This window comes from Rousettus aegyptiacus, unplaced genomic scaffold, assembly GCF_014176215.1.
Source record: "Rousettus aegyptiacus isolate mRouAeg1 unplaced genomic scaffold, mRouAeg1.p scaffold_m13_p_2, whole genome shotgun sequence".
Taxonomy (NCBI): domain Eukaryota; kingdom Metazoa; phylum Chordata; class Mammalia; order Chiroptera; family Pteropodidae; genus Rousettus; species Rousettus aegyptiacus.
The window spans coordinates 4,971,461-4,995,447 of NW_023416295.1; the positions used below are offsets into that span (position 1 = coordinate 4,971,461).

The 23,987-nt window shown below is 56.2% G+C and overlaps 2 protein-coding genes across 6 annotated transcripts; both read right to left on the reverse strand.

The window, feature by feature from the left end:
• Nucleotides 1-678: 678 nt before the first annotated feature.
• On the reverse strand, nucleotides 679-12,797 carry LOC107504939 (intestinal-type alkaline phosphatase-like). Of its 5 annotated transcripts, XM_036237392.1 has the most exons (12): nucleotides 10,728-12,797; nucleotides 10,357-10,415; nucleotides 5,630-10,071; nucleotides 5,400-5,515; nucleotides 5,089-5,263; nucleotides 4,839-5,011; nucleotides 4,469-4,603; nucleotides 4,291-4,363; nucleotides 4,038-4,172; nucleotides 3,759-3,950; nucleotides 3,433-3,549; nucleotides 679-3,328 (listed from the first exon to the last, which is right to left on the reverse strand). In XM_036237392.1, exons 4-12 carry the CDS (start codon nucleotides 5,511-5,513, stop codon nucleotides 3,045-3,047), a joined length of 1,398 nt encoding a protein of 465 aa, XP_036093285.1. In that variant the 5' UTR covers nucleotides 5,514-5,515; nucleotides 5,630-10,071; nucleotides 10,357-10,415; nucleotides 10,728-12,797; the 3' UTR covers nucleotides 679-3,044. The 5 variants fall into 5 exon arrangements, with proteins under 5 accessions (XP_036093285.1, XP_036093283.1, XP_036093284.1 ...); XM_036237390.1 differs by having other exon boundaries at nucleotides 5,630-10,415; XM_036237391.1 differs by having other exon boundaries at nucleotides 10,357-12,797.
• A 937-nt stretch (nucleotides 12,798-13,734) lies between these two features.
• On the reverse strand, nucleotides 13,735-22,463 carry LOC107504991 (intestinal-type alkaline phosphatase-like). Its single transcript, XM_016134712.2, has 11 exons — nucleotides 16,521-22,463; nucleotides 16,325-16,441; nucleotides 16,095-16,210; nucleotides 15,784-15,958; nucleotides 15,534-15,706; nucleotides 15,162-15,296; nucleotides 14,984-15,056; nucleotides 14,730-14,864; nucleotides 14,451-14,642; nucleotides 14,124-14,240; nucleotides 13,735-14,018 (listed from the first exon to the last, which is right to left on the reverse strand). The coding sequence occupies exons 1-11, from the start codon at nucleotides 16,585-16,587 to the stop codon at nucleotides 13,735-13,737; spliced, it is 1,584 nt and encodes a 527-aa protein (XP_015990198.2). The 5' UTR covers nucleotides 16,588-22,463.
• Nucleotides 22,464-23,987: the final 1,524 nt, after the last annotated feature.

The following is a 23,987-nucleotide window of genomic DNA, read 5'->3' on the forward strand; positions in this document are numbered from 1 at the left end:
AGCTGTCTGGTCATATCTGAGTGTATGCATGCCTCTCTCAAATATGATATCCCAGTCAAAACCTTGGTAATAAAACCAGTTTCTAATTGTGTCCTATTACAAGGAGAACTAGATTTTTTTGAACTTATGCAAATAACAATATTTCCAGGAAAATAAAAATACAGAGTTTCTGAATTCTGGAGAGATTAAGTAGGAATAAAGAAATAAATGTTTCAATTCTACATACAAAAAGGTATAATTTACCAAATTTCTATAAGTCATAGTTTAAGAGAAGTTTCCTTGTATCTGGAAAAACAAAAAAAATTAAATAACCAGCAATGTTTCAAACAAATGGCCATAAAAATTTTAATTATCTTCATCAGTTCATTCAGTCCTGCATAATTAACGCTTTTTTTTTTTTTTTGCTTGAATCCAGTTTTTCCATTAGTTCTCTCCACCTTGCCTGATGTTTGAGAGTGACAGGGTCTGTGATAATTTCAAGATGTTCATAAGGCTTTCTATCAAGACTCGTATGATTTGCTCAGTGAAGTGGGTGCCTCGATCACTAGAGATTGTGGAAGGTGTACCCCAAGAAGAAAACGCATTTTCTAATGCAGTTTCTTTGCCACTGTGAGGGCATCAGCCTGGTAGCAGTGGGGAATATATGTATATGTACAAATGCGGGTGTGTATTTATGTATATATACATACACATTATATATGTACATATACACATATACACACACATATATACACACGCACACATATTGTATATAAAGAACATATTGATAACTCATACCAAGTAGCAGTTGAATGAAGTCCAGCTTAAATGTACGATGGTGGATGAAAGTGAAAACCTAAACACGTGGTTTGCCAGGGAGCGGGGAAGCAGCAAGCTGCGCCCGGGTTTCCCAAAGCCCTATTTGTTTACTTTGCAGTCTCGGTTTACCCACCTTAGTTTCTCCCAAGGGAAAATAAAGAGAGTGAGACAGAGGACATGGCCCCAGCTATCTGACCTTTGCTTTGAGGACAGGCAGGAGGGCGACTCCCCGTACGAGATGTCCGTGGCCTTGACCACAAGGTGTCTATACCTCCAGGTGAGCGAGGAGCAGATGCTTTGGCACGAATGCGTGTTTCAGCGACTGACGACTGCAGATTGGGTAGCCACGGTGAATAGCGACAAGCAGTCGCACTTCAAAGGACACGATGGAGAGGAATGGGCAAAAGCACGTGATAGCGAGTGGGGGGCCCACCTCCCCTATAACCACAGGCGACTGGGTTGGCAGAATGAAGTAATGGTGTCCTTAAGGAACAGATAAAATTACTAACTGGAAAACCTTCTTTGGTCGGACAGACAAAGGTGCTTTCTCAGTACACTCCAATGACCAGCCCACGCGACCTACTGATGCGTGTGCCGGCTGGGCCCGCAGCCTGAGGGACCCTGAATAGTAAAGTTGTGGAGGGGGGGGATCCAGCTACAGTGCCGATGCTTCTGTGGGCCAGCGGCCCGGCCGACGTGGGCACAAAGCCCTGCCGTCTCTGGAACCGGGACCGTTTGCTGGAATCTGCGATGGGAGGGTCAGCAGAGAGGGGGCAGTACATCACATCACACCCCCAGCGGGAGAGAGCTGCTCATTCTCTCTTTGGGCCCTGTCATCCTAATGCAAGCGAGGCCTGAGGACCCCTGCTATACACAGACCGGGACACGCGCCATCAAGAGAGGAGCAGGTAGGGGTCCTGGTCTGGCATGTCTCCCTCCCGGTCACCTCCGCACATCAGACGGTACTCCCCACCTCCAACGTGACACACACCAATTCCCAGGGCTGTGACCACTTTGACATCTAAATGTCAGGCTAAGATTAATTCTCATAGGAGAACTAATCCAAGTTTCCATTAAATATCTATCTTTCTGAACTCAATTTCTGCTGTCCCTGTGGCATCCGGTACTGGCAGGCACATGTGCCATCATCCAAACTGAGCGTTGTTTTTATATCAGACAAATCTGCTGATAGTTCATTGTTAGCACCTATAAAAACTCAAGTAAATGGCCTAGGTAACCCGACCCTAAAGCCTTCTGATCACAGACCACGCATGAGGGAGGTTCGAGCTCCTCCCCAACCGGCTCCCCATCCCTCAGCTTTTACCTCCTATCTGCAGCTGCTGGCCACCAATAGGAGGTGACTGCTGCCTCAGGGCCACACAGGTCCCTCTCCTTGCTCAAGGCCGCTTGCCTGTCGGCTCCCCAGGGAGCCCCCCACCTGCCTGCCAGTCTGTGTTTTTTCCCCTCACTCAGACACATTCTCTACCCCACATATTAGTAATGATTTTTCCCCCAGAACATATCAGGACTAGAATTACATCGTATGAACAGTTTATTGGTTATTCTTTTGTCTCTCCTGGAAGAGCCCACTAGACTACGGGACTCTCCTGTTCACAAACCTCTGCCCAGAGGGCCTCAGGGTGGGGACAAAGGCTGCCTTGGGTTGCGGGCCCTGCACCCATGGCTTCCCAAAGCTCCTTGGCTCTCCCGGCCTGGATGGGCATTGGGGAGTGACCAGCCCAGTGTCTCGTTGACTTGGGACAAGTCTCTCCTTTCTGTGCCTCCATCCGTTCCTCTGTGTCAGGGTGGGGTGGGAGGAGGGAAGGGGCAGGAACAGTGCTGTGTGGCAAAGACGCCCTGGGCATCCTGCCCCAGCAGCCTCCTCGGCCACCAAGGTGCCTGAAGGGACAGTTGCAAAGTAACAGGAAGCTGCCTCTCAGGGCACCTGGACTCACGCTCGGATTCCGGTTCTCGGAAGTTCCGAGGATGAGGGTGGGGAGTCCAGAGCCGTCCTGGGGAACCGTGGGAGCAGCTGGAAAGCCTCGGGCTCTGCCTCCGCAGCGCCAGCGGCTCCCACGGGGAGGGGTGGGGGCGGCGCTGCGCCCATTACTGCCAACAGGTCAGCACTTACAGGAGCTGGAGGCTGTGGGCGGCCCGTGGTTGAACCCCGGAAAAGGAGTGGGAGAACCAACTTAAGGCGAAGGCTTAGGGGGTGGAGACCCTGCGGTGGTGGCGGTGGGGGCCGGTCAGAGCGCCCCCAGCAGTGGCAGCAGCAGCGCCGCAGCCAGCAGAGCCAGCGACGGGCCGGCCACTCGCCCGGGGCGCGCGGCGCTGGCGGGGGACGCCAGGCCACAGTCCGTGTAGGGCTCCAGGCAGGCGGCAAAGGCCATGACGTGCGCCACGAAGCTCTGCTCCTGCACGCCGTGCACCAGGTGCGCCTGCGGGCCGCGCGCGAACACCGCCACGTCCTCTCCGCCGTGGGTCTCCGACGACACAGGCACGGCCGCCTGCTGCCGGTACTCGGGGTTCACTGGCCAGAGGGTGCAGGTTCAGACGGGGAGGGGGTGGGGCCCTGGGAGGACACCGCCCTCGCCCGAGCTCCGCACTGTGGTCCACCCGGCCCGGCACACTCACTGCTCTGGCTGTCGTTGACTGGGGACCGGGAGCCCCCGCTGAGCGAGAAGCCGGGGCCATTGCCATAGAGGAGCGAGGTGTAGGCCTTGTCATCTGATGCTAACTCCGGGGCCAGCCCTGCGGAGAGGAGGGGCCCGTGAGGGAATGGCACTGACCGCAGCTCTGCAGCGCCCCCTGCCCGCTCGGCCACGGCTCTTGTCGCCTTGTCAGCGGCTGGATCCGCACAAGAACCCCGCAAGGCCATCGCTGCCATGACCCGTTGCACGGACGAGCGAACGGGGGGCCAGGTGCTAAGGCCGCAGCTGCGCCCCCCGCGCCCGGCCTACCGAACACGGAGCTCCCGCGCAGCGGGTAGCCTCCGAAAGTGAAGACGTGCGAGTGGTCCGCGGTGACGAGCGTCAGGGTGTCCTTGTCGCTTGTGAGCTGGCCGGCACTGTCGATGGCGTCGTCGAAGCTCACCGTCTCGGTCAGCGCCAGCTGAGCTTTGCTGTCATGATGGCCGTGGTCAATGCGGCCCCCTGCGGAACGAACGGCCACGGGGCGTGGTGAGCGGGGTCCGGCCTGAGGCCGCGGGGCCCCGTGCGCCGCGGGCGGCCGCCGCTCACCCTCCACGAAGAGGTAGAAGCCGCGGGCGTTCCTGCTCAGCAGGCGCAGGGCGGCCTCCGTCATCTCGCGCAGCGCCGGGTCCTGCTCGCGGTCCCGGTACAGCTCGTACCGCATGTCCCTCGGCTCGAAGAGGCCTGTGGGAACGGGGCGTGGGCGGGGCCGGCGCGCGCTGCGCCCTCGCGCGGCCCTGGAGGACCCGGAGGACCTGGGGCCCCGGGCCGAGGCGGCTGGGGGTGGGGGTGGGGCCGTTACCCATGAGGTGCGTCACCGAGGGGTCCTGGGACGCCTGGAGGAGCGCCGTTCGGTTCCACACGTACCGGGCACCCTGGCGGGGTGGGGGGGGGGGACCGAGCCTCAGCCCTCCTCCGTCTCTCGGGCGACAGCCCTGCCCTTGTCCCTGCTCTGCCCCTGCACCCGGGACCCCCCTCACCTGGCGCTTGGCCTGCCACTCCTGCACCAGGTTGCGGCCGTCCAGCCTGACTCCGCTCCGTGTGGCATCATCTGGGTACTCGGGGTCTGGGGTCCCGTTGGGAAACATGTACTGGCGGCCCCCACCCAGGATCACCTGGGCCAGAGCATGAGGGCCCGTGGGCTTGGGGCCTGGCAGGCCCTTTGCCGCCCGCTCCGACAGCCCCCGCGTCCCCCACCAGGTCTGCGGAGTGGCCCGAATGATGTACCCTCTGCACCCCCAAGAGCCCAGACACCCAGCTGGCCCCAGGGCTCCGACTGTGCGTTGCCCGGGACGCTGCGCAGTGAGGGGCCAGCCCTCCGCCCGGGCCCCGTGGCCCCTCCCGACGCACGTCGATGTCCACGTTGGAGATGAGCTGCGCGGCGATGTCCCGGCAGCCCTCCTCCAGCGCCGCGGCGGGCACGTCGGCGTCGGAGTACCAGTTCCGGTTCACCGTGTGCGCGTAGGTGCCGGCTGGCGAGGCGTGCTGCACCCGCGTCGTGGTCACCACGCCCACCGACTTCCCTGCGGGGGGCAGAGGTCAGGGAGAGCCGCCGAGGTCTGAGGCCGACCCCTGCCCGCTACGGAGGCCCGGAGCCCACCTGCTTTCTTGGCCCGGTGCATCACGGAGATGACCTCGTTGCCACGTGTCGTGTTGCACTGGTTGAACTGGGCGGCCGCACTCACACCGATGGTCTGGTAGTTGGCCTTGACCCCGCACAGGTAGGCCGTGGCTGTGCCTGCACTGTCTGGCACGTTTCTGTCCACGTTGTACGTCTGAGGACATGGTCAGACACCCATGTCAAGGACATTCCCTGGGCGGCTAAGTCAGGCCCCAGGCCTCTGGCCATACTCCGGAGCCCCGCCCACCGCCCCCTGTGGTGTGGGGCTCCCTGGGGCCTCCAGCCCTTGCCTTGGACAGAGCCACGTATGGGAACTGGTCCATGGCCAGGGGGGTCTCAGGTCCCAGGTTGCCTTTCTCCTGCCCCTTCAGGATTCGAGCGGTTGTCACTGTGGACAGCCCCATACCTGAGGGAGTAGAACCTCGTCAGGTGCGAGTGAGTCCGCCCTGCGGGCCTGCACTCACGCAGCCTTGGTGCCAGGCCTGTGGGGACTAGGGCTGGACAGGCCCCGCACACTCACCGTCCCCCAAGAAGAGAATGAGGTTCTTGGCGGCCGTCTGGATGGGCTGCAGCTTCTTGGCAGTGTCTAGGGCCTGGGCTGCCTGGCGGTTCCAGAAGGCCGGGTCTTCCTCCTCAACTGGCCGAGGGGAGAGGGGACCGGGTCAGCCCTGGGGAGCACCCCGTGTGTGGGGAGCGGCTGGGAGGCACATTGTTACCTGGGACGCGGCCGAGGGAGAGCTGTAGCCCCAGGCCCAGCAGCAGCAGCACCCTGGCTCCCTGCATGCCTGTGGGATGGTGGCAAGGTGGCGGGCTGGGACTCTGGAGGGGCTGGGACCCCGTTGAGGCTGGGACCTGGGCAAGGCTGAGGCGCCAGCGTACCAGCCCTAGTGTGAGCTTCCCGGGCTTAAATCAGGGGAGGACTTTATCCCTGGCTGTCAAAGGTTTCGCGCCCCTCCCTGTTACCGAGGCAGCCGCCCTGACAGCGCCCCTGCCCTGCTGGGAGTGCCTCAGTCTCGGGCCATATTTGCTGGCAAAGGCAGAGCCATCTCTCTCAGGACAGTTCCAAGTGTTTCTCCAAGATAGGGCGCGGACAGACAGCAGACACCCTCTGGATGAGGAGGGTCGGATCACACCCAATCTTCAGCTCCCGAAGTTAGGGGGGACCCTCGCTCCTTCGTTCACCTCGTTTGTGTGGTATTTTCTGAGAGCCGGTTGGGAATCGACTGCTGAGGGAGGTGGACGAAAGGGGTTGCTATGGGAAGTAACCTCAGAGTGTGATATGATGATACATTCCCACCTGGGCAGGTCGCGGTGGGCAGGTGCACCCCAGGCACACGACTTGTTTAGGAAAAGGTTTGCCTTTGCGTGAGCAGCCCCGTCCATCGAGTCTGTGCACCGAGGTTAACGCCCCTTTGAAACAGCTCTTTGCAGACCCCTCAGAATCAAAGCCACCCTCAAGAGAGCGCATGATCTCGGTAACTATCCCGCAATGCAGTCCCCGCCTGGTTTGCCCCAGCCCCTCGTGGAATCTTCCTCGTGGTCCCGAATTCCAAATGCATAAAAGAAGTTACAAACTGCCATTTTAGGAAGCATTTTTTTTTCTCTCTCTCTCTGTTGAGATCTTGCTTCCAGGTGTATTCTTTGTTTGGCTCAAATAAATGTTTATAAAAATTCTCTACAAGCGTGGGCATTCTCACTTCAGCATTTAGTTGGCAGAGAACTCCAAGGAAGGCCACCCAGGACCTTCCTTAGGACCCGGACCCAGTGCTGGGTGCTAGCATGGGCCCATTCTGTCTACCAGCTCCCTGCTTCGCATCGGGTAGACTTAGGTGAGTCTTCTCTTGACATCTCTAACCTGTCTGCTTTAGGAAGTGGTTCCTGACTTTATTTGAGCTGTTATGAGGTTGCTTTTAAAACTTTTTTTTGATTGATTCACAAGAAAAATGTAATGAACATGGGAAAACAAAAGCCCCAGAGCTGCCAGCTCCCCTTAGTGCCCGGCAAGCTTTATGTACAACTCGTATGGAGCCTCAACTTGCAGAAATGCGTGAGATTTAACTAAACATGGTAGCAGCTAGAGACTACCTCTGAACTCTGAGATGGAGTTTCTTCTCTACAAGAAGTTAAGGTCTCTGAACTTAAGCCTTCGGAAACTGCTCAGTGCTAAGAGCCCACTCCCCCCTTCCCTATGGCCATCTCGAGGCTTTCTGAGCTCCCTTTTTCCAACTTGATCTTCTCTCCCCCACATCTCCTCCACCATCACCCTTTACTAACTTAGGAGAAAACAGGAATAGAAAGCCAGACCATGATAGGCTGGGAAAAAACCCCCCAGGAATTCTGGCAGCTCCCTTTAGAGAAAAGCCAGTCTCAGGATGAGGGGAACCAGCAATAATTTACTCCCTTTGGACTAAAGTAGAATTAAGGAATCTTAACTAAAGGTTTTCCTCATTCTCTCCAAGATCCTGTTGGGTTGGAAAAGGAATTTGATGTAATTGTTAAAATATACAGTCCTGGCCATTCTGACTTGTTTCGACTAAGACAGCTACTGGTTTCTTAGAGCTGAGCAGCAGAATGGCTAAGTCTGCTGGAAAAACGCTTATAGAAAATTAAAATCAAAACAACTAAACAAAGAGAAACAGGCTGAAAAAAAAAAAAAAAAAAAAAGCAGGAAATTAACTCACCAGCTTCACCAAGCCATCCCTGAGGTTTTCGCCCAGAAAATAGACAGGATGAAAATCTAGCAATATCGATGGAAACCTGATGAAATCGTACTTGATTTCTTTGAATGTTTTGAAAAAACTTTCAAACAATATTTAGGATTGTCTCCAGACAGTGTTGAGGATCATCAGAATGACCCAGTGTTCAACTGGGCATTTCTGGAAGGATAAGATGAGGAGGTTATAATTGATTAAACAACGTGAATTAAACTGTTTGACCACATGTGCTGATAAACTAGCAATTCTAGCCAATCCATTATTTAAAACTAAAGGGAAGAAAAGGAAAAACTACTAAAATTGTAAATTTACACCTCAACAACTAAGCGATCAGATCAGACGTCCCCAAAGGCCTCTTCCACGAGGGGAAAGGAGAGTCTGCTTTTCCTGTGAGGAGCCAGGTCATCTTAGAAAGGATTGTAGAACATCGACATGGGTTTAGAAAAAGGAAGGAGGGAGGAGCGAGCACAGGGCTTCTGCAGGGTTTCTGCAGGGATGCTCACTGGACATTTCTTTCCCCTTCTCCTTAACGGTGCTTTAGGAGAAATCGAAATTACCATAAAAGGGGAAACTACTGAGGCCCTGGTAGACACTTGGGCCACTTTATCTATTTTTAACACTACCCAGTAAAGTTGCCCTCCCCCACAGAGTAAAACTTCTGTACAGATAGAAGTTTCTAATTGGTTTCTAATTGGTTGATTAGGGATATCTAATCAACCAATGTCTGTTTTTAAATCAGAACCTCTTCCCTTTCAACTAGGAAATATTACAGAGCAACATATGTTTTTACTAGTCAGATCTGCCCTGATTCACCCGATGGGATGAGACTTCCTGGACACTCATGCCGCCTACAATCCTCTTCTCAGAAGGGTGAAATGAGTTCACAACTAAATGAACCAGATGCTGAACCAATGGAGAAAGCAGTGATTTTAAAGGAACCTCCACAAGAGGAGACTTATCTTAAGACCGAACGTTTGCTCCAGGAGCTTCCTCTGGAGCTCTTTCTAGGACAGATATTGGCACGAGCAAGTCAGCTCTTGACACTAATGACTCTGGACACGACTTTGTCTCTACCTAATATTCACCAGTATCCTTTAAGACCGATGCGCTGGCTAGAATTAAACCCATCATACAAGATGACCTTTAAAGGGGCTTATAATTCCATGTATGAGCCCCTATAATTCTCCTATCCTTCCATTAAAGAAACCTAATGGAAAAGGATGGAGATTTGTACAGGATCTCAGAACTATAAATAAAATAGTTTTTCCCAGACATCCTGTGCTCCAAATCCACATCTCCTATCATCAGCCATTCCTGTGGGCTGTCAGTATTTTTCATAAGATTATATAGTATCTTTTTTCAGCATTCTTGTAGAAAAAGGCAGTCAATGTCTCTTTGCCTTCACCTGGGAAGATCGCCAATCTACCTGGACTGCTGACACCCCAGGGTTATATGGAGAGTCCCACCTATTTCTCTCAGATACTAAAGGATTTAAATGATATTGATTTTCCCAGAGAGTCCACTCTAATCCAATATGTGGATGATTTACTTTTATGCTTTAGGACATTCCTAGACTCCCAAAAGGACACAATTTACCCATTACAACAGCTAGCTATAAAGGGCAGAAGGTCTCACAAGACAAACTTCAATTCTGTTTGCCCCAAGTAAAATACCATGGCCATCTTTTACTGAAAAATGGGCTACTAATTAACCCTGAAAGGCTGAGACCAATCCTCCTTTCTTCTAAGAATTAAGAAATAGCTTGTGGGGAGGGAACGGGTTGTAGGGGTGACTGGGTACTGTCACAACTTGAGTTCCAAATTTTTTATTAATGGCTCAACCTCTATACCCCTGATCCCATTCAATGTAACCGTGAAGGGAAACAAGCTGCGGAAGCTCTGAAGGAAGAATATAACCTTAATTATAAACCTCCTTTCTTCTCTTGCATCCATGAAAATGAGGGAGATGCTTCAGGAGTTTTCCAGCTCAGAAACACAGAGGTCATCATAGTCCCATAGGATATGATAGCCGGAATTTAGACTCAGTGGCCGAAGGGTCCCCGCCTGTATGAGGGTCGTCTCTGCTAGAGCCATGCTGTGCGCACCGGCGGAAGACACAGTGACAGAGCTCCTTTAACCGCGCGAGTTCTTCCTCCTGCGGAGTCTTTGCTGAGCCCTCAGCACACTCAGCGTTCCTCCGTTCCTCCGCCAGGCCCCCGGCTTCCTCCGCGGTTCTCCTGCTTCTGCGCCTAATGGTATTATTTTAGCTCTGTATAAGTCTTAACTCGGCAACTTCTTCCTTTCTTTATAGGGTGAAGACACCATGATTGCATTTTACTTACTCGATCCTAATCATGATTTACAGGAAACATATTGATAATGCTGTTATTTTTGTTTACCCACAGATCTTATTCCGATGGGGAAGATCTGCCCAGCAAGCCATTTTAATTGCTCTAAGTTGGGCTTGTAAATTGACCAAAGATCAGGGTAACTAGCCAGTATTTACACTGATAATCACTTTGCCTTTGGTGTACCTTAGGACTTTGGAATGTTATGGTAACAGCGAGGCTTCTTATCTTCCTCCGGGCAGAATCTATAAAGAATAGAAAACAGGCTACAGAATTATTTGATACCATACAGACTGAGACAATTGTCAATTATCAAAATTCCAGGACATTCTAAAGCTACTACCATGGAAGCAAAAGGAAAATCAATCATTCAGCTAAACAAGGCAGCACTAAGCAGTCAAATGATCTGGACTCAAGAATGTTCTTTGCTCCCTGCTCAATTGATAAGAGTTTCTTTTACAGTTCCTAAAGACAGCTACAGGAGAAGATACGGCAACAAAAGGGGAAACTTTGACCCAGACAGATATGGCTTGGACCCGATGGGAAACCACTCTTACCTATAGGGGCTCAACTGCCTATACTGCAACATGTGTAAGAATTAAGATGCCGGAGTCCTGAAAAGGTGACTTCATGGAGTAAATGATACTACTGGAAACCTCCTTCCACTGTATCTTATAAACTGTAGGGCAGACGTGCTCTCTGTCCATGGAGTGGCATTTGGAAGACCACTCTGTGGATCCTGGGGACGTTTCCCAGGTCCTTTGGGTCCACCTGAGGTCTGGCAATGAGCTTTTTCCAAATGCGTCCATGTCAAGGATACAAGTGTGTGTTGGTTGCGATTTGCTTGTTCTCTCACTGGGTTGAGGCATTTCCTTGCAGGAGAGCAACAGCTTTAATTGGTGAATTCTTACTGGGAAAAAAAAAAAATAGTTTCCAGCTGGAGATTTTCCCCTGAGTCACATAGTGGCGGAGGGATTCGTCTCTCTGGGCAAATAACGCACCCCGTTTGTAACGCGTGGCCTGCTCTGTGGTGTTTTCATTGCGCTTGTGGCCCTCCTCTGGGCTGGGCGTCCGCACCACTGGTATAATTAAGACTCAGCGAGCTACATTTCCAAGGGCTTTTAATCTCCCGAAGCCAAAAGCTCTCCCTTTGGTGCTCCTCGACCTTGGATCTGCCACTTCGACCTTTCTCTTTACGAAACAGTCGCCGGTCGCCCTGTGCATCTGGATGAAGGGACCTACGCATCGACCTCACTAAGAGGTGACATTCTGCATTATTGTCAAGGGCTTATCAACTAGCCGAGAGAAACTGAGAAATTCGTAACTGAATCATTTTATAGTGCACTCTCAGGAGACGAAGACCTCAGGGACCATGGCTTACAATCAGATTTTTTTGTCTATTGGAAGAGACATCAAACAAAAGAGCTATCCAATGAAACCTCTTTGGAAGAGACCTTAGCAGGTGTTACGAACCAATCCACGTGCAACTAAACCGAAAGGGGTTAACTCACTGGTTCACATTTCTCATCCCAAAAAGGTGCCTAACCACAAGTGGACAGCTCCCTGTCTCCGACACCTAACCTCTGCCTACAACACACATCAAAGCCTCCTCTGGGATGAGGAGCTGCTGACACCAGAGGTAGCCATGCATCCCAAGATACGGACAGGCCTGCACACCGATGGGTTGATACTGAATTCAGAATCCATTTTGTCTTTCCCCATCTGCTAATGACATTAGTCATAAGAGTTATACTTGTTTTTGGGGGGTTTTCTATGTGGTACAACTGTTTATGGTTATTGAAGATGTATAAGATAACCGTTAAAAAATTCCTTATGGTTTATGTAAATGTTATACTAGATGCAAAATATAGAAAAATGAGACCGAAGGCAAGATAGTTCACGGGATAGAGACGACCCAGAGCATTTTTCCACAGTGAAAGCTGCGAGGCCTGACTGTCTTCCTCTCACCTGCCCCTCCCTTTTGGGGAAAACTCGGCCTCAACTCACATCCCTCAGTTATGGGATTGTCTCATCCCAAACGGTCCACACATTCGACAAGGTGCTGGTTCTGAGATTTCCTGGGAACAGAGCCTTCAGAAACTGACCATTCTCCCGACCAAAAGGGTGGACATCAACGCGTCCTTGGGACGGCTGTGGGACCACGGGGGAATCGCTGGCTCCTGTAAGAGGTCCCAGCATCTTTCTCCTGTAGTCGCTTCGGGGTGAGCAGGGCCCAGCCTGTGAGGCGTCCTGCTCACAGCAACGATTAGGTGTGACCGTGGAAATGTCCAGCCACACAGGAGTCATCTTTACGACAAATATTGAAAAGGACTGTCTGTCCTCCCTCTCTTCCTAACTTCGCCTCCTCCTTAGAGTGCGGCTATTGTCGGGTGGGTGCTCCGGGGCGCTGGATGTGGGACGGAGGATGGACCACGGCGGCACCTGTACTCCACCTCAGCCTTCGCTGCTCCCCTCTCTGCCCCCGCCCCCCAAGAAAGCACATAGAACAGACTCTGCTCCCCGCTGTAGCCACTGATACTCTCCAAGAGTCAGGCCTCGACAAGCCCCTCTGCTCAAAGCCTTCTGGTCACACACACTGGAGGATAGAGTTCAGGTTCATCCTCCTTCAGCTCCCATCCCTCCCCCTCACCCGTGCCCAACCCCCGCCCCTCACCCAGCTCTGGGCATTCAATCCCCCCTGGCTGTGCAGGGGCTCACAGCACCCTCAGGCCCTCCTGCCTTCAGGCTCTGTTGAACTCTCTGAGCCTCAGGCAGCTCCTCCCCACCTCCTGATCCGAGGACTCGGCTCCTCCCCTCAGCCACTTTAAAACAATTCCGACTGGCATTGCATCCTATGAACGGTTTATTGGTTATTCCTGTCTCTCTCTTGAGAGCCCACGAGACTGTGGGGGACTCTCCTGTTCATGACCTCTGCCCACAGCCCAAGGGCCTCAGGGTGGGGACAAAGGCTGCTTTGGGCTGCAGGCCCTGCACCCATGGCTTCCCAAAGCTCCTTGGCTCTCCCGGCCTGGATGGGCATTGGGGAGTGACCAGCCCAGTGTCTGGTTGACTTGGGACAAGTCTCTCCTTTCTGTGCCTCCATCCGTTCCTCTGTGTCAGGGTGGGGTGGGAGGAGGGAAGGGGCAGGAACAGCGCTGTGTGGCAAAGACGCCCTGGGCATCCTGCCCCAGCAGCCTCCTCAGCCACCAAGGTGCCTGAAGGGACAGTTGCAAAGTAACAGGAAGCCGCCTCTCAGGGCACCTGGACTCACACGCGGATTCGGGTTCCCGGAAGTTCCGAGGATGAGGGTGGGGAGTCCAGAGCCGTCCTGGGGAACCGTGGGAGCAGCTGGAAAGCCTCGGCCTCTGCCTCCGCGGCGCCAGCGGCCCCCACGGGGAGGGGTGGGGGCGGCGCTGCGCCCATTACTGCCAACAGGTCAGCACTTACAGGAGCTGGAGGCTGTGGGCGGCCTGTGGTTGAACCCCGGGGAGGCGAGCGGGAGACCTGAGGATGGGGCGAGGGCTTAGGGGGTGGACCCCCTGCGGTGGTGGCGGTGGGGGCCGGTCAGAGCTCCCCCAGCAGCGGAAGCAGCAGCGCCGCAGCCAGCAGAGCCAGTGACGGGCCGGCCACTCGCCCGGGGCGCGCGGCGCTGGCGGGGGACGCCAGGCCACAGTCCGCGTAGGGCTCCAGGCAGGCGGCAAAGGCCATGACGTGCGCCACGAAGCTCTGCTCCTGCACGCCGTGCACCAGGTGCGCCTGCGGGCCGCGCGCGAACACCGCCACGTCCTCTCCGCCGTGGGTCTCCGACGACACAGGCACGGCCGCCTGCTGCCGGTACTCGGGGTTCGCTGGCCAGAGGGTGCAGGTTCAGACGGCGGAGGGGGTGGGGCCCTGGGAGGACACCGCCCTCGCCCGAGCTCCGCACTGTGGTCCACCCGGCCCGGCGCACTCACTGCTCTGGCTGTCGCTGACTGGGGACCGGGAGCCCCCGCTGAGCGAGAAGCCGGGGCCATTGCCATAGAGGAGCGAGGTGTAGGCCTTGTCATCTGATGCTTTCTTTGGGGCCAGCCCTGCGGAGAGGAGGGGCCCGTGAGGGAATGGCACTGACCGCAGCTCTGCAGCGCCCCCTGCGCGCTCGGCCACGGCTCTTGTCGCCTTGTCAGCGGCTGGATCCGCACAAGAACCCCGCAAGGCCATCGCTGCCATGACCCGTTGCACGGACGAGCGAACGGGGGGGCCAGGTGCTAAGGCCGCAGCTGCGCCCCCCGCGCCCGGCCTACCGAACACGGAGCTCCCGCGCAGCGGGTAGCCTCCGAAAGTGAAGACGTGCGAGTGGTCCGCGGTGACGAGCGTCAGGGTGTCCTTGTCGCTTGTGAGCTGGCCGGCCCTGTCGATGGCGTCGTCGAAGCTCACCGTCTCGGTCAGCGCCAGCTGAGCTTTGCTGTCATGATGGCCGTGGTCAATGCGGCCCCCTGCGGAACGAACGGCCACGGGGCGTGGTGAGCGGGGTCCGGCCTGAGGCCGCGGGGCCCCGTGCGCCGCGGGCAGCCGCCGCTCACCCTCCACGAAGAGGTAGAAGCCGCGGGCGTTCCTGCTCAGCAGGCGCAGGGCGGCCTCCGTCATCTCGCGCAGCGCCGGGTCCTGCTCGCGGTCCCGGTACAGCTCGTACCGCATGTCCCTCGGCTCGAAGAGGCCTGTGGGAACGGGGCGTGGGCGGGGCCGGCGCGCGCTGCGCCCTCGCGCGGCCCTGGAGGACCCGGAGGACCCGGGGCCCCAGGCTGGAGGCGGCTGGGCGTGGGGGTGGGGCCGTTACCCATGATGTGCGTCACCGAGGGGTCCTGGGACGCCTGGAGGAGCGCCGTTCGGTTCCACACGTACCGGGCACCCTGGCGAGGTGGGGGGCGGGGACCGAGCCTCAGCCCTCCTCCGTCTCTCGGGCGACAGCCCTGCCCTTGTCCCTGCTCTGCCCCTGCACCCGGGACCCCCCTCACCTGGCGCTTGGCCTGCCACTCCTGCACCAGGTTGCGGCCGTCCAGCCTGACTCCGCTCCGTGTGGCATCATCTGGGTACTCGGGGTCTGGGGTCCCGTTGGGAAACATGTACTGGCGGCCCCCACCCAGGATCACCTGGGCCAGAGCATGAGGGCCCGTGGGCTTGGGGCCTGGCAGGCCCTTTGCCGCCCGCTCCGACAGCCCCCGCGTCCCCCACCAGGTCTGCGGAGTGGCCCGAATGATGTACCCTCTACACCCCCCAAGAGCCCAGACACCCAGCTGGCCCCAGGGCTCCGACTGTGCGTTGCCCGGGACGCTGCGCAGTGAGGGGCCCAGCCCTCCGCCCGGGCCCCGTGGCCCCTCCCGACGCACGTCGATGTCCACGTTGGAGATGAGCTGCGCGGCGATGTCCCGGCAGCCCTCCTCCAGCGCCGCGGCGGGCATGTCGGCGTCGGAGTACCAGTTCCGGTTCACCGTGTGCGCGTAGGTGCCGGCTGGCGAGGCGTGCTGCACCCGCGTCGTGGTCACCACGCCCACCGACTTCCCTGCGGGGGGCAGAGGTCAGGGAGAGCCGCCGAGGTCTGAGGCCGACCCCTGCCCGCTACGGAGGCCCGGAGCCCACCTGCTTTCTTGGCCCGGTGCATCACGGAGATGACCTCGTTGCCACGTGTCGTGTTGCACTGGTTGAACTGGGCGGCCGCACTCACACCGATGGTCTGGTAGTTGGCCTTGACCCCGCACAGGTAGGCCGTGGCTGTGCCTGCACTGTCTGGCACGTTTCTGTCCACGTTGTACGTCTGAGGACATGGTCAGACACCCATGTCAAGGACATTCCCTGGGCGGCTAAGCCAGGCCCCAGGCCTCTGGCCATACTCCGGAGCCCCGCCCACCGCCCCCTGTGGTGTGGGGCTCCCTGGGGCCTCCAGCCCTTGCCTTGGACAGAGCCAGGTATGGGAACTGGTCCATGGCCAGGGGGGTCTCAGGTCCCAGGTTGCCTTTCTCCTGCCCCTTCAGGATTCGAGCGGTTGTCACTGTGGACAGCCCCATACCTGAGGGAGTAGAACCTCGTCAGGTGCGAGTGAGTCCGCCCTGCGGGCCTGCACTCACGCAGCCTTGGTGCCAGGCCTGTGGGGACTAGGGCTGGACAGGACCCGCACACTCACCGTCCCCCAAGAAGAGAATGAGGTTCTTGGCGGCCGTCTGGATGGGCTGCAGCTTCTTGGCAGTGTCTAGGGCCTGGGCTGCCTGGCGGTTCCAGAAGGCCGGGTCTTCCTCCTCAACTGGCCGAGGGGAGAGGGGACCGGGTCAGCCCTGGGGAGCACCCCATGTGTGGGGAGCGGCTGGGAGGCACCTTGTTACCTGGGACGCGGCCGAGGGAGAGCCGTAGCCCCAGGCCCAGCAGCAGCAGCACCCTGGCTCCCTGCATGCCTGTGGGATGGCGGCAAGGTGGCGGGCTGGGACTCTGGAGGGGCTGGGACCCCGTTGAGGCTGGAAGCTGGACAAGGCTGAGGCACCAGAGTACCAGCTGCAGTGTGAGCTGCCCGGGCTTATATAGGTGGAGGCCTTCTGCTTGGTAGTTAAAGGCTTTATGTCCCTCCCAGTGCCCCAGGCAGTCACCCAGACTCAGCCTGTGTCCTGGTGTCTGGAGGGAGGTGAAAGGGTGTGAGTAAGCCTTGGGGCATGTGTCCGGAAAAATGCAGGGCTAAAAATGCCAGGCCTTCTGCACAGGACAGGTCCCAGCTACCTTCCCAAGGTAGAGTGGGGACAGGGAGCAGAAGCCCTCTGGATGAAGTGTATTTGCAGTATCCCGATGGAGGCCACCCCATCCCTCTGGTCGCATAGTTGTCGGGGACCTATCACTCCTTTGTTCACCCGATTTGTTCCGTATTTCTGAGAGTCGGTTGGGGCTAGGCTCAGTTCCGGTGCCGAGAAGGCTGGGGTACGAGGCACTGGGTCTGCGCAGGGGCCTGGTTCGGCTTCCGATGCTGTCCTGCCATCTGCATGGCTTCTCACCAGGCTTGGCCTGGGCTGGAGGGGATGCCCAGGAGCCTGGGCCCAGAGTCTTGTGCTGTGCAAAAGGGTGGGGTGGTAGTGACCTGGAGTGGGGGACCTCGTCTGCATCTCCAATTGCCCTGAGCTGGGCTGGGCCAGCATTGCTGCCCGTGCCTACAGGGGGCAGGCCGGGCAAGGCTCACTGCCTGTATAGGAGGTTGACCTCTGACCCTTGGACAGGTAGATAGAACCCAGGGATGAGTCTGCTTCCTCAGAGAGAGGCTATGGAGGACCACAGGCACAGCCTCTGATGAGGCGCTAAGAGCTTCCAGTAGCCCCAGGCCGGGTTCGGAAGCATTCCTCCCATCTAGTGAGCCCACCTCTGAACTGAAGGCAGGGTCTTCAAGACATTTGTACCCCCACACTCACAACAGCATTATCCTCAACAGCTGAAGGGGGTGTTGGGACCCATGGCAGGCCGCCCCTGAGACTCCACAACGGCCTCTCAATTATTTACAACTAAAGTCAGCTGAGAAGCAGCAGGAGCAGGTGGAGCCCTGACCCTTCTCTGTGCTCCTAAAAGCAGGGGCCAGCTGTTCCTGTGACCTGTGCCCTCCCTGCTGAGGGCTGAGACCCAACCTGCAACCTTGTCACAAGTTAAACCATCCAGAGGGAGAAAGCCCGCATAAACCAGCCTCAGACGCCTAAGGCCAAGCCCTGCTTAGATTCCTTCTAATAAGCAGTGATTGTTTTTTTGTTTAAAAAGTATAAACAGCGCCCCATACAATCATTTCTTTGAGCCTCGTTTTATAATCAGAGCATCACGTTGTGATTCTCCGGTGCACACGTATTAGATTGGTTTTTCTGAGGACTTATAAGAACTTTAACACCATACTTCGTGTCTCGACGTTTGGATTTTTGGAGTTTGAACTCTTGAGGCTCCTGACAGAGCATGACTCTGCCCCTAGGCCTTGGAAACGGCCAGCAGAACAAACAGTCTCTCTGTGCTGGTTGACTTCCGTTGATGAGGAACCCCAAATCTTCTGTCCTACAAGCCTGGACTGGAACTAGGACGTTGGCAAATGCCTGCTCATGTTACCCGTTGTGGTATCACAGCCCTACTTGCCCACCACTGAGTTAGCCGACCATTAAAATTTCCCGTCGCCCCCATCAATCAGAAGACTAATGATGTGAGTTGGTGGTCTTCTTTCCATTAGCAACTCATCTCTTTGATCATCAGCTCCTTATACTTCCGCCTTCAGAAACCTTTCTCTGTCCCCTCCATTTTGGCACATCTTCCATTCATACTGAGGGTTATGTCCCTAATTTGTAAATCATATCTCAACAAAACTCTCTTTTATTTTAGGATTTTTGTGAACAGCCCGTTAATCTAGTCTTGTGTTAATTTTATTACTTTGTTGCTAGTCTACCAGTAAGAACTAAAGGGTAGAAGAGGGGGGGTTCTCCCCGCTCCCTTAGAGGTACAAGCAATTCAACACACAAATGAATCAACAAAACGTGACATACTGTGGATGACCAAAAGGAGTTCTTTGGAAAGTCGCCTCACGGGGCGATCCCTTCATGAACTCCTAACTGGGAGGGCCCCGGTGGGCAGTCCCGCCCTGGGCACATAACTTCTTCAGGGAGAGGTTAAGCTCATCCATTGTTCTGGATGGCCAGGTTAACACACCTTCGAATACCAGGAGTAATGCCCTGTGGAAATGTCAATACTTTAGGCTGACATGGGAGCAGCTCTGAAAACCAAGTAGAAGTTAGTTACCCTTTGCAAAAGGACAATCACCATTGTTAGGGAAATCCCTATTTGTAAGGATATTTTCCTTACTCTCTCTGGAAAGAGAACTATCTAGAAACAGTTGTCAATGGGGAAGGCAGGGACGTAAACCTGCACCGCCCACCCCTACTCTCCTTGGTCGTGCTCTTCCCGGTAACCCCCCATGGCTGACTCCCGTCCCCAACATCTTTTCAGGGGAAGAAGGTGTTTAAGGCGAGTTACTCAGTTGTCCCCGGTCTCTTCCATGTCTACAGGAGGTGTACATGTGACTGAACTTTATTTTCTGATGCTAAACTGTCTCATGCCAATTTGATTATAGGCGAGCCATAAGAACCTGGAAGTCATTAAAGAGAAAACCACAGCTCCTAAATGGTGTTGCTTGTGATAAAACCCATGGCATTGTGGGCGTTCAGAGCTAGTCACCCCAAGATGTGCTTCTGAGGACTGTTTTGAGCTAAGGGCAATTTTAGCTTCAGGCTCAGGACAAACTTCTGCACCCTCCCTTCAGCTACCTAGAACTTGAATTAGGGGCTTTGCCCATAATGAGGTTATCAGCTATAATCCCTTTTTGACCCATCTGTGAGGTGGGGCAAACTCCTATTTACTAAACATCTGCTTTTATCGTTCTGCAGTTACCCTGTGAGGCCATCCTCAAGGCATCTTACCTCATCCCTAGCTCAGAATGCCCTGTTCCCTTTCGGTCCCGAACCTCCTGTGCACGTAGGGTCTCTGACCCTCTCATGTTTGCGGGTCCCCAGACACATGTATATAGTAATTTTTTTTTTCTCTCTTGCCGATCTGTCTGGTTTCTATTTGATGATTAGACCAGACAAAAGAACTTTGAGGGTAGTTTCTTTCTCTCCAACGCTTTCTGTGTATTAAAACAAAAAAACAATCCAACCACGAAAACCCATAAAAAGACAAAGCTCAGAGAAATTATTTTAAGAAAAGGTTTTAAATTCAAAACCTAACTCCATTATGTGCAAATTTAAATTTATTTTATGCACCTTCCAGAAACTTTATCTTGAAAGGCATCAATTACCCTCCCTTCTCCCATTCACCAGGGCTCAAATCTTTAATCCACTCCTACACCCCTCCCAACTCCAATTAACCCTGAAACCTGTGATTTGACCCCTGAAGGTGGCCTCTGTGGGTCCTTGCCCACCGAGGGCCTGAGGCACGGCCTTTCTGCAGAGCCACCCGGTGGGCCAGCAGCCTTAACTGCAGACTGCCCTTCCTGGCCTAGCAGACCGGCTCCTGGCGGGCCAGCTGCCGGGGGCTAGCCCCTCGCCCTGGACTCCCGGGTCTTGGCTCAGACACAGAATAAACACAATCCCTAGGGGCTCCACTGCAGCAACCAGGACTTGTCACCGCCAAGACTGCTACCTGAGTCTTTAAGTCAGAGACCTTGGGCAGCATTTTAACTGAGTGGAAATATAAGGTCGCTTGTCAGCGGAAATTTTATCTTATTTACTGGAATAATGAAGCTTGATGCACCCAGTGCTGAGTGTACAAGAAGACTTTTAACCAACTGTAGATCCCGTTCCTGCTAAGGAAAATGTTTTGAGTTAATTTTTATCCAAGCTATACATGAATGTAGTTTAAAGTACCAAATAGATCCATAAGCTTCGTTACAACAGAACAAAAGCGGCCGCCCCTTCTCCCTCCCTGCATTTTCCCACCTGGGGGCAATCGCTTTCCCCCACTTGCCTTTTCTTTTTGATATTTACCAGTTTCGAAATCATATCCTTATTCATTTGCCACGTTAAGCTGTCTCTGTGGACGTATATTGTACTGAGATTCTGTTCTTGTTGTCCGTCGTGTAGCGAGCCACCCCAAACGACCTCAAACAACAATGATCCTTTAAGTTGGTCTCGAATCTCAGTAATTTGGTCAGGGCTTGCAGGGGACGGCGGCGCCTGCTCTCTGAGGCCTCAGCCGGGGCGCCTGTGCTGGTCCACTCCCACGACGGCTGTCGCATGGCTGGCAGACTGGCTTCCCTCCGCGTGGGGGTCTCCGGGTTGTGCCAGCTTCCTCCCAGCATGGCGGCTGCCTTCCAGGAGACTGGAGGAGGCTGCCAGTGCCTCGAGGCCTAGAGATCGGCACACCTGTCGACAGCCACGGAGCCCGTCCAGATTCAAGGGAAGAAACAGGGAGTCCATTTCTAATTCGGCAAGCAGCCCCGCTGAGGTACCATCGGCAAACAGGAGCTGTATTTATTTAAGGCATACAACTCGATGTTTTGATACTTGTATACACACTGTGAAATGCTCCCACAATCAAGCTAATCGACATACCCGTCACCTTACGGTCACCATGGCCTTTGTGTGGTGAGAACACTTAGGATCTACGCTCTTAGCAAATTTCAAGGCTACGACACAGTATTAACTACATCACCATGCCTACATGAGGCCTCCAGAACTTACTCATCCACCGAAACTCCAAACCCTCTGGCCTACATCTCCCCATTCTTTCCCTCCTCCCCCTCCTCCGGAAACCACCATTCTGCTCTCTGCATTTAAAGTCCACATATACGTGAGAACATGCAGTATGTCTTTCTGTGCTTGGCTTAGTTCACAGAGCATAACGCCCCCCACTTCATCTATGTTGTCATAAATGGCAGATGTCCTTTGTAAAGGCTGAATAATATTCCACTCCGTATACGAGCTGCATCTTCTCCATCCGCGCACCTGCAGATGGACGCCTGGTTTGCTCTGTATCTCGACCTCACGAGGCTGCGGCTTCCCCACGTGCTGAGTCATGGGCGCGCCCCAAGCCCCGCCCCCAGCCCCATGCTCTGAACTCCCAGCAGCATTTGAGGCTCCGTTGTCCCGGGGAGTCCGACCTCTCGCCTTTGCTGCCTCCTGCCCCTACCCCACCTCTGTCCTTTTGGCACCGTCCGCCCCCAGCCTCCTCTTCCTGCTTCCTCTGCCAGGGGCCCATCCTCCTCTGTGACTTGAGCGCCCGGCTGTGCCAGGTCTGTCTGGACATCTCGGATTTGCTCCTCCTCCCGGGCGTCTCGCCTGCATTTGCGCCGCCCCTCCCACCTGGCTCCCAGCTTCCTGCCTCACGGCCCATCCCCGCTCTGTAGCCAGAGCAGCTGCAGGGGGCGTCTGCTGCGGTCTCCCCAGTGGCCCCGTCTCTTTCTGGGACCTGCCCATCCCTCCCGACTGTGCGGGTCCCCAGGAGCCACCGTTCCGTACCGTGTCATCTCTGACGGGGCCGGCGGTGGATACCGCGCCTCACCAGAAATGGGACAGGGTGTGTCGGTCTCTTCCCAGGGGGGGAGGTTGCAAGATCTAGAGAAACTCACGTTTCCATCCCGGCGGAGGAGGCGCTCCACACCAGGAGAGAAGGGACACAGGGGCCGTGCAGCTACTCGATGCCCACACCCAGGGGACCTGGAGGCGGGTGGCACCCTGTCTCCCTAAGGGGGGCTTTTCCACCTTCCCCTGGGAGTTCGTACACAACCGAGGGGGGCTTCCCAACAGACTCCCCGCCTCCTAACGCCACTTTAAACTGCCCCGCCCCTCCCCCCCCCTTTGCAATGGAGAGACGGAATGTTCCTGAAGCCTTGCATCCTCCCTGGGCTCTTCCTCATTCCTGACAGTACGTTCCCTCCTGAGCCCTCACCGGCTTTCCACCCACCAGAGCACAGGGTGACCCTGCCTGCCACCCTGCCGCTTCCACACCCGCCGCCAGCTTTGCCTTCACTGTGGCCCCCCAGCTTCTCGCCACGCCCACTGCTCCTCCCCTCCAGCCTCCACGTGCGGCCCCGAGGCCTGTTCTCAGCGCGCAGCTCAGCTCCGGGGCACTGCCCTGCGCCCCTCCTCTGCTCGGGTCCTGCAAGGAAACTCCTCACTGTCATCTGAAAGGCCGAGGGGAGCCTGCCCCAGCTCCCGAGCCTCTCCTTCTAGCTCATTCCACCCCAGTGCTCTGCCTCCCGCCCCGCTCCGCTGACCACGCGCACTCCTGCCGCAGCCACCAGGCTGTGCCCGTGGGCCTCTGCCCGCACGTGGCCTCCCTCCCCTCCTTTACCGTTCACCCATCACCACTACCTGCCACACCGATCATGTGGCACCGCCCTCCCGGCCATCAGCTCCGAGCACGCTGCTACACCGTGGGCACTCACTGGGTTGAAAGAACAGAGGTCAAAGCGCGTCGAGGCCCCGAGGGAAAGCCCGCTGAGGAAGGCGGCCTCGCTCTGCGGCCGGGGCTGCGGCGGCGCTGGCGCGCGGGGAACGGCTGCCGCTTCCTGCCTTCCAGACGAGGCTCTGTGTCTTCTCGCCTCTGCCAACAGCGCCCTGAGCGTGGGGCCGCAGAGGGGCCGTCTTTCTTACTGGACCCATGGACGTGTGTCCCGCCCACGCCCTGCACGCGGACGGAGCCGACGCTGCAGGGCGCGCGGGTGCAGACGGGGGACGCAGCCGGGGGACGCAGCCGGAGTGCGCGGAGCTGGCCCACAGGAGGCGGGGGCGTGAGGGCGGGTCTCTGAGCCCTGGGCTCGGCTGCGTCTCCTTGGCGGGAGACCTGCCTCCTTTCTGGATGCACTGTCTACTCCGGTGGGGTGGAGCCGCTGTGGCCCCTGTGGCTCTAGGTGGCATCAGGGCAAGGCCCGCACTGCCTCCCAAGCAAGTCTGGCTGCAAAGATCCACCCTGCTCACCAAGCCGGCCACTCCTCTATGGCGTCGGGTGGGGGGGGGGCGGCACGTCTGGGCAGGGGACGGATGACTGGTCTGGCTCCACACTGCTCAGGAGGGAGCCCCAGCCCCAGGCCCTGGGGGACAGCACCAGAGAAGCGGGCCACTCCTCCCCAGAGGGTGGAGTAGTTGAGGGGACGGGGACAGGACTGGGACGTCGCACCCCTGGGCTCTCACCAGCCGGCTACCCCGGCCAGGGAAGCCCCCGGAAACCTCCTCATCCAACGCCAAACCATCAGATGCTCACCTCTCTTCCCTTCCAGATACTTGGCTCTAGGAGAAGGCTCTCGGGACAGTGGCAGAAAGGGGATGGGGACCCCTGGGTCAGCTTGGCAGGGGCGG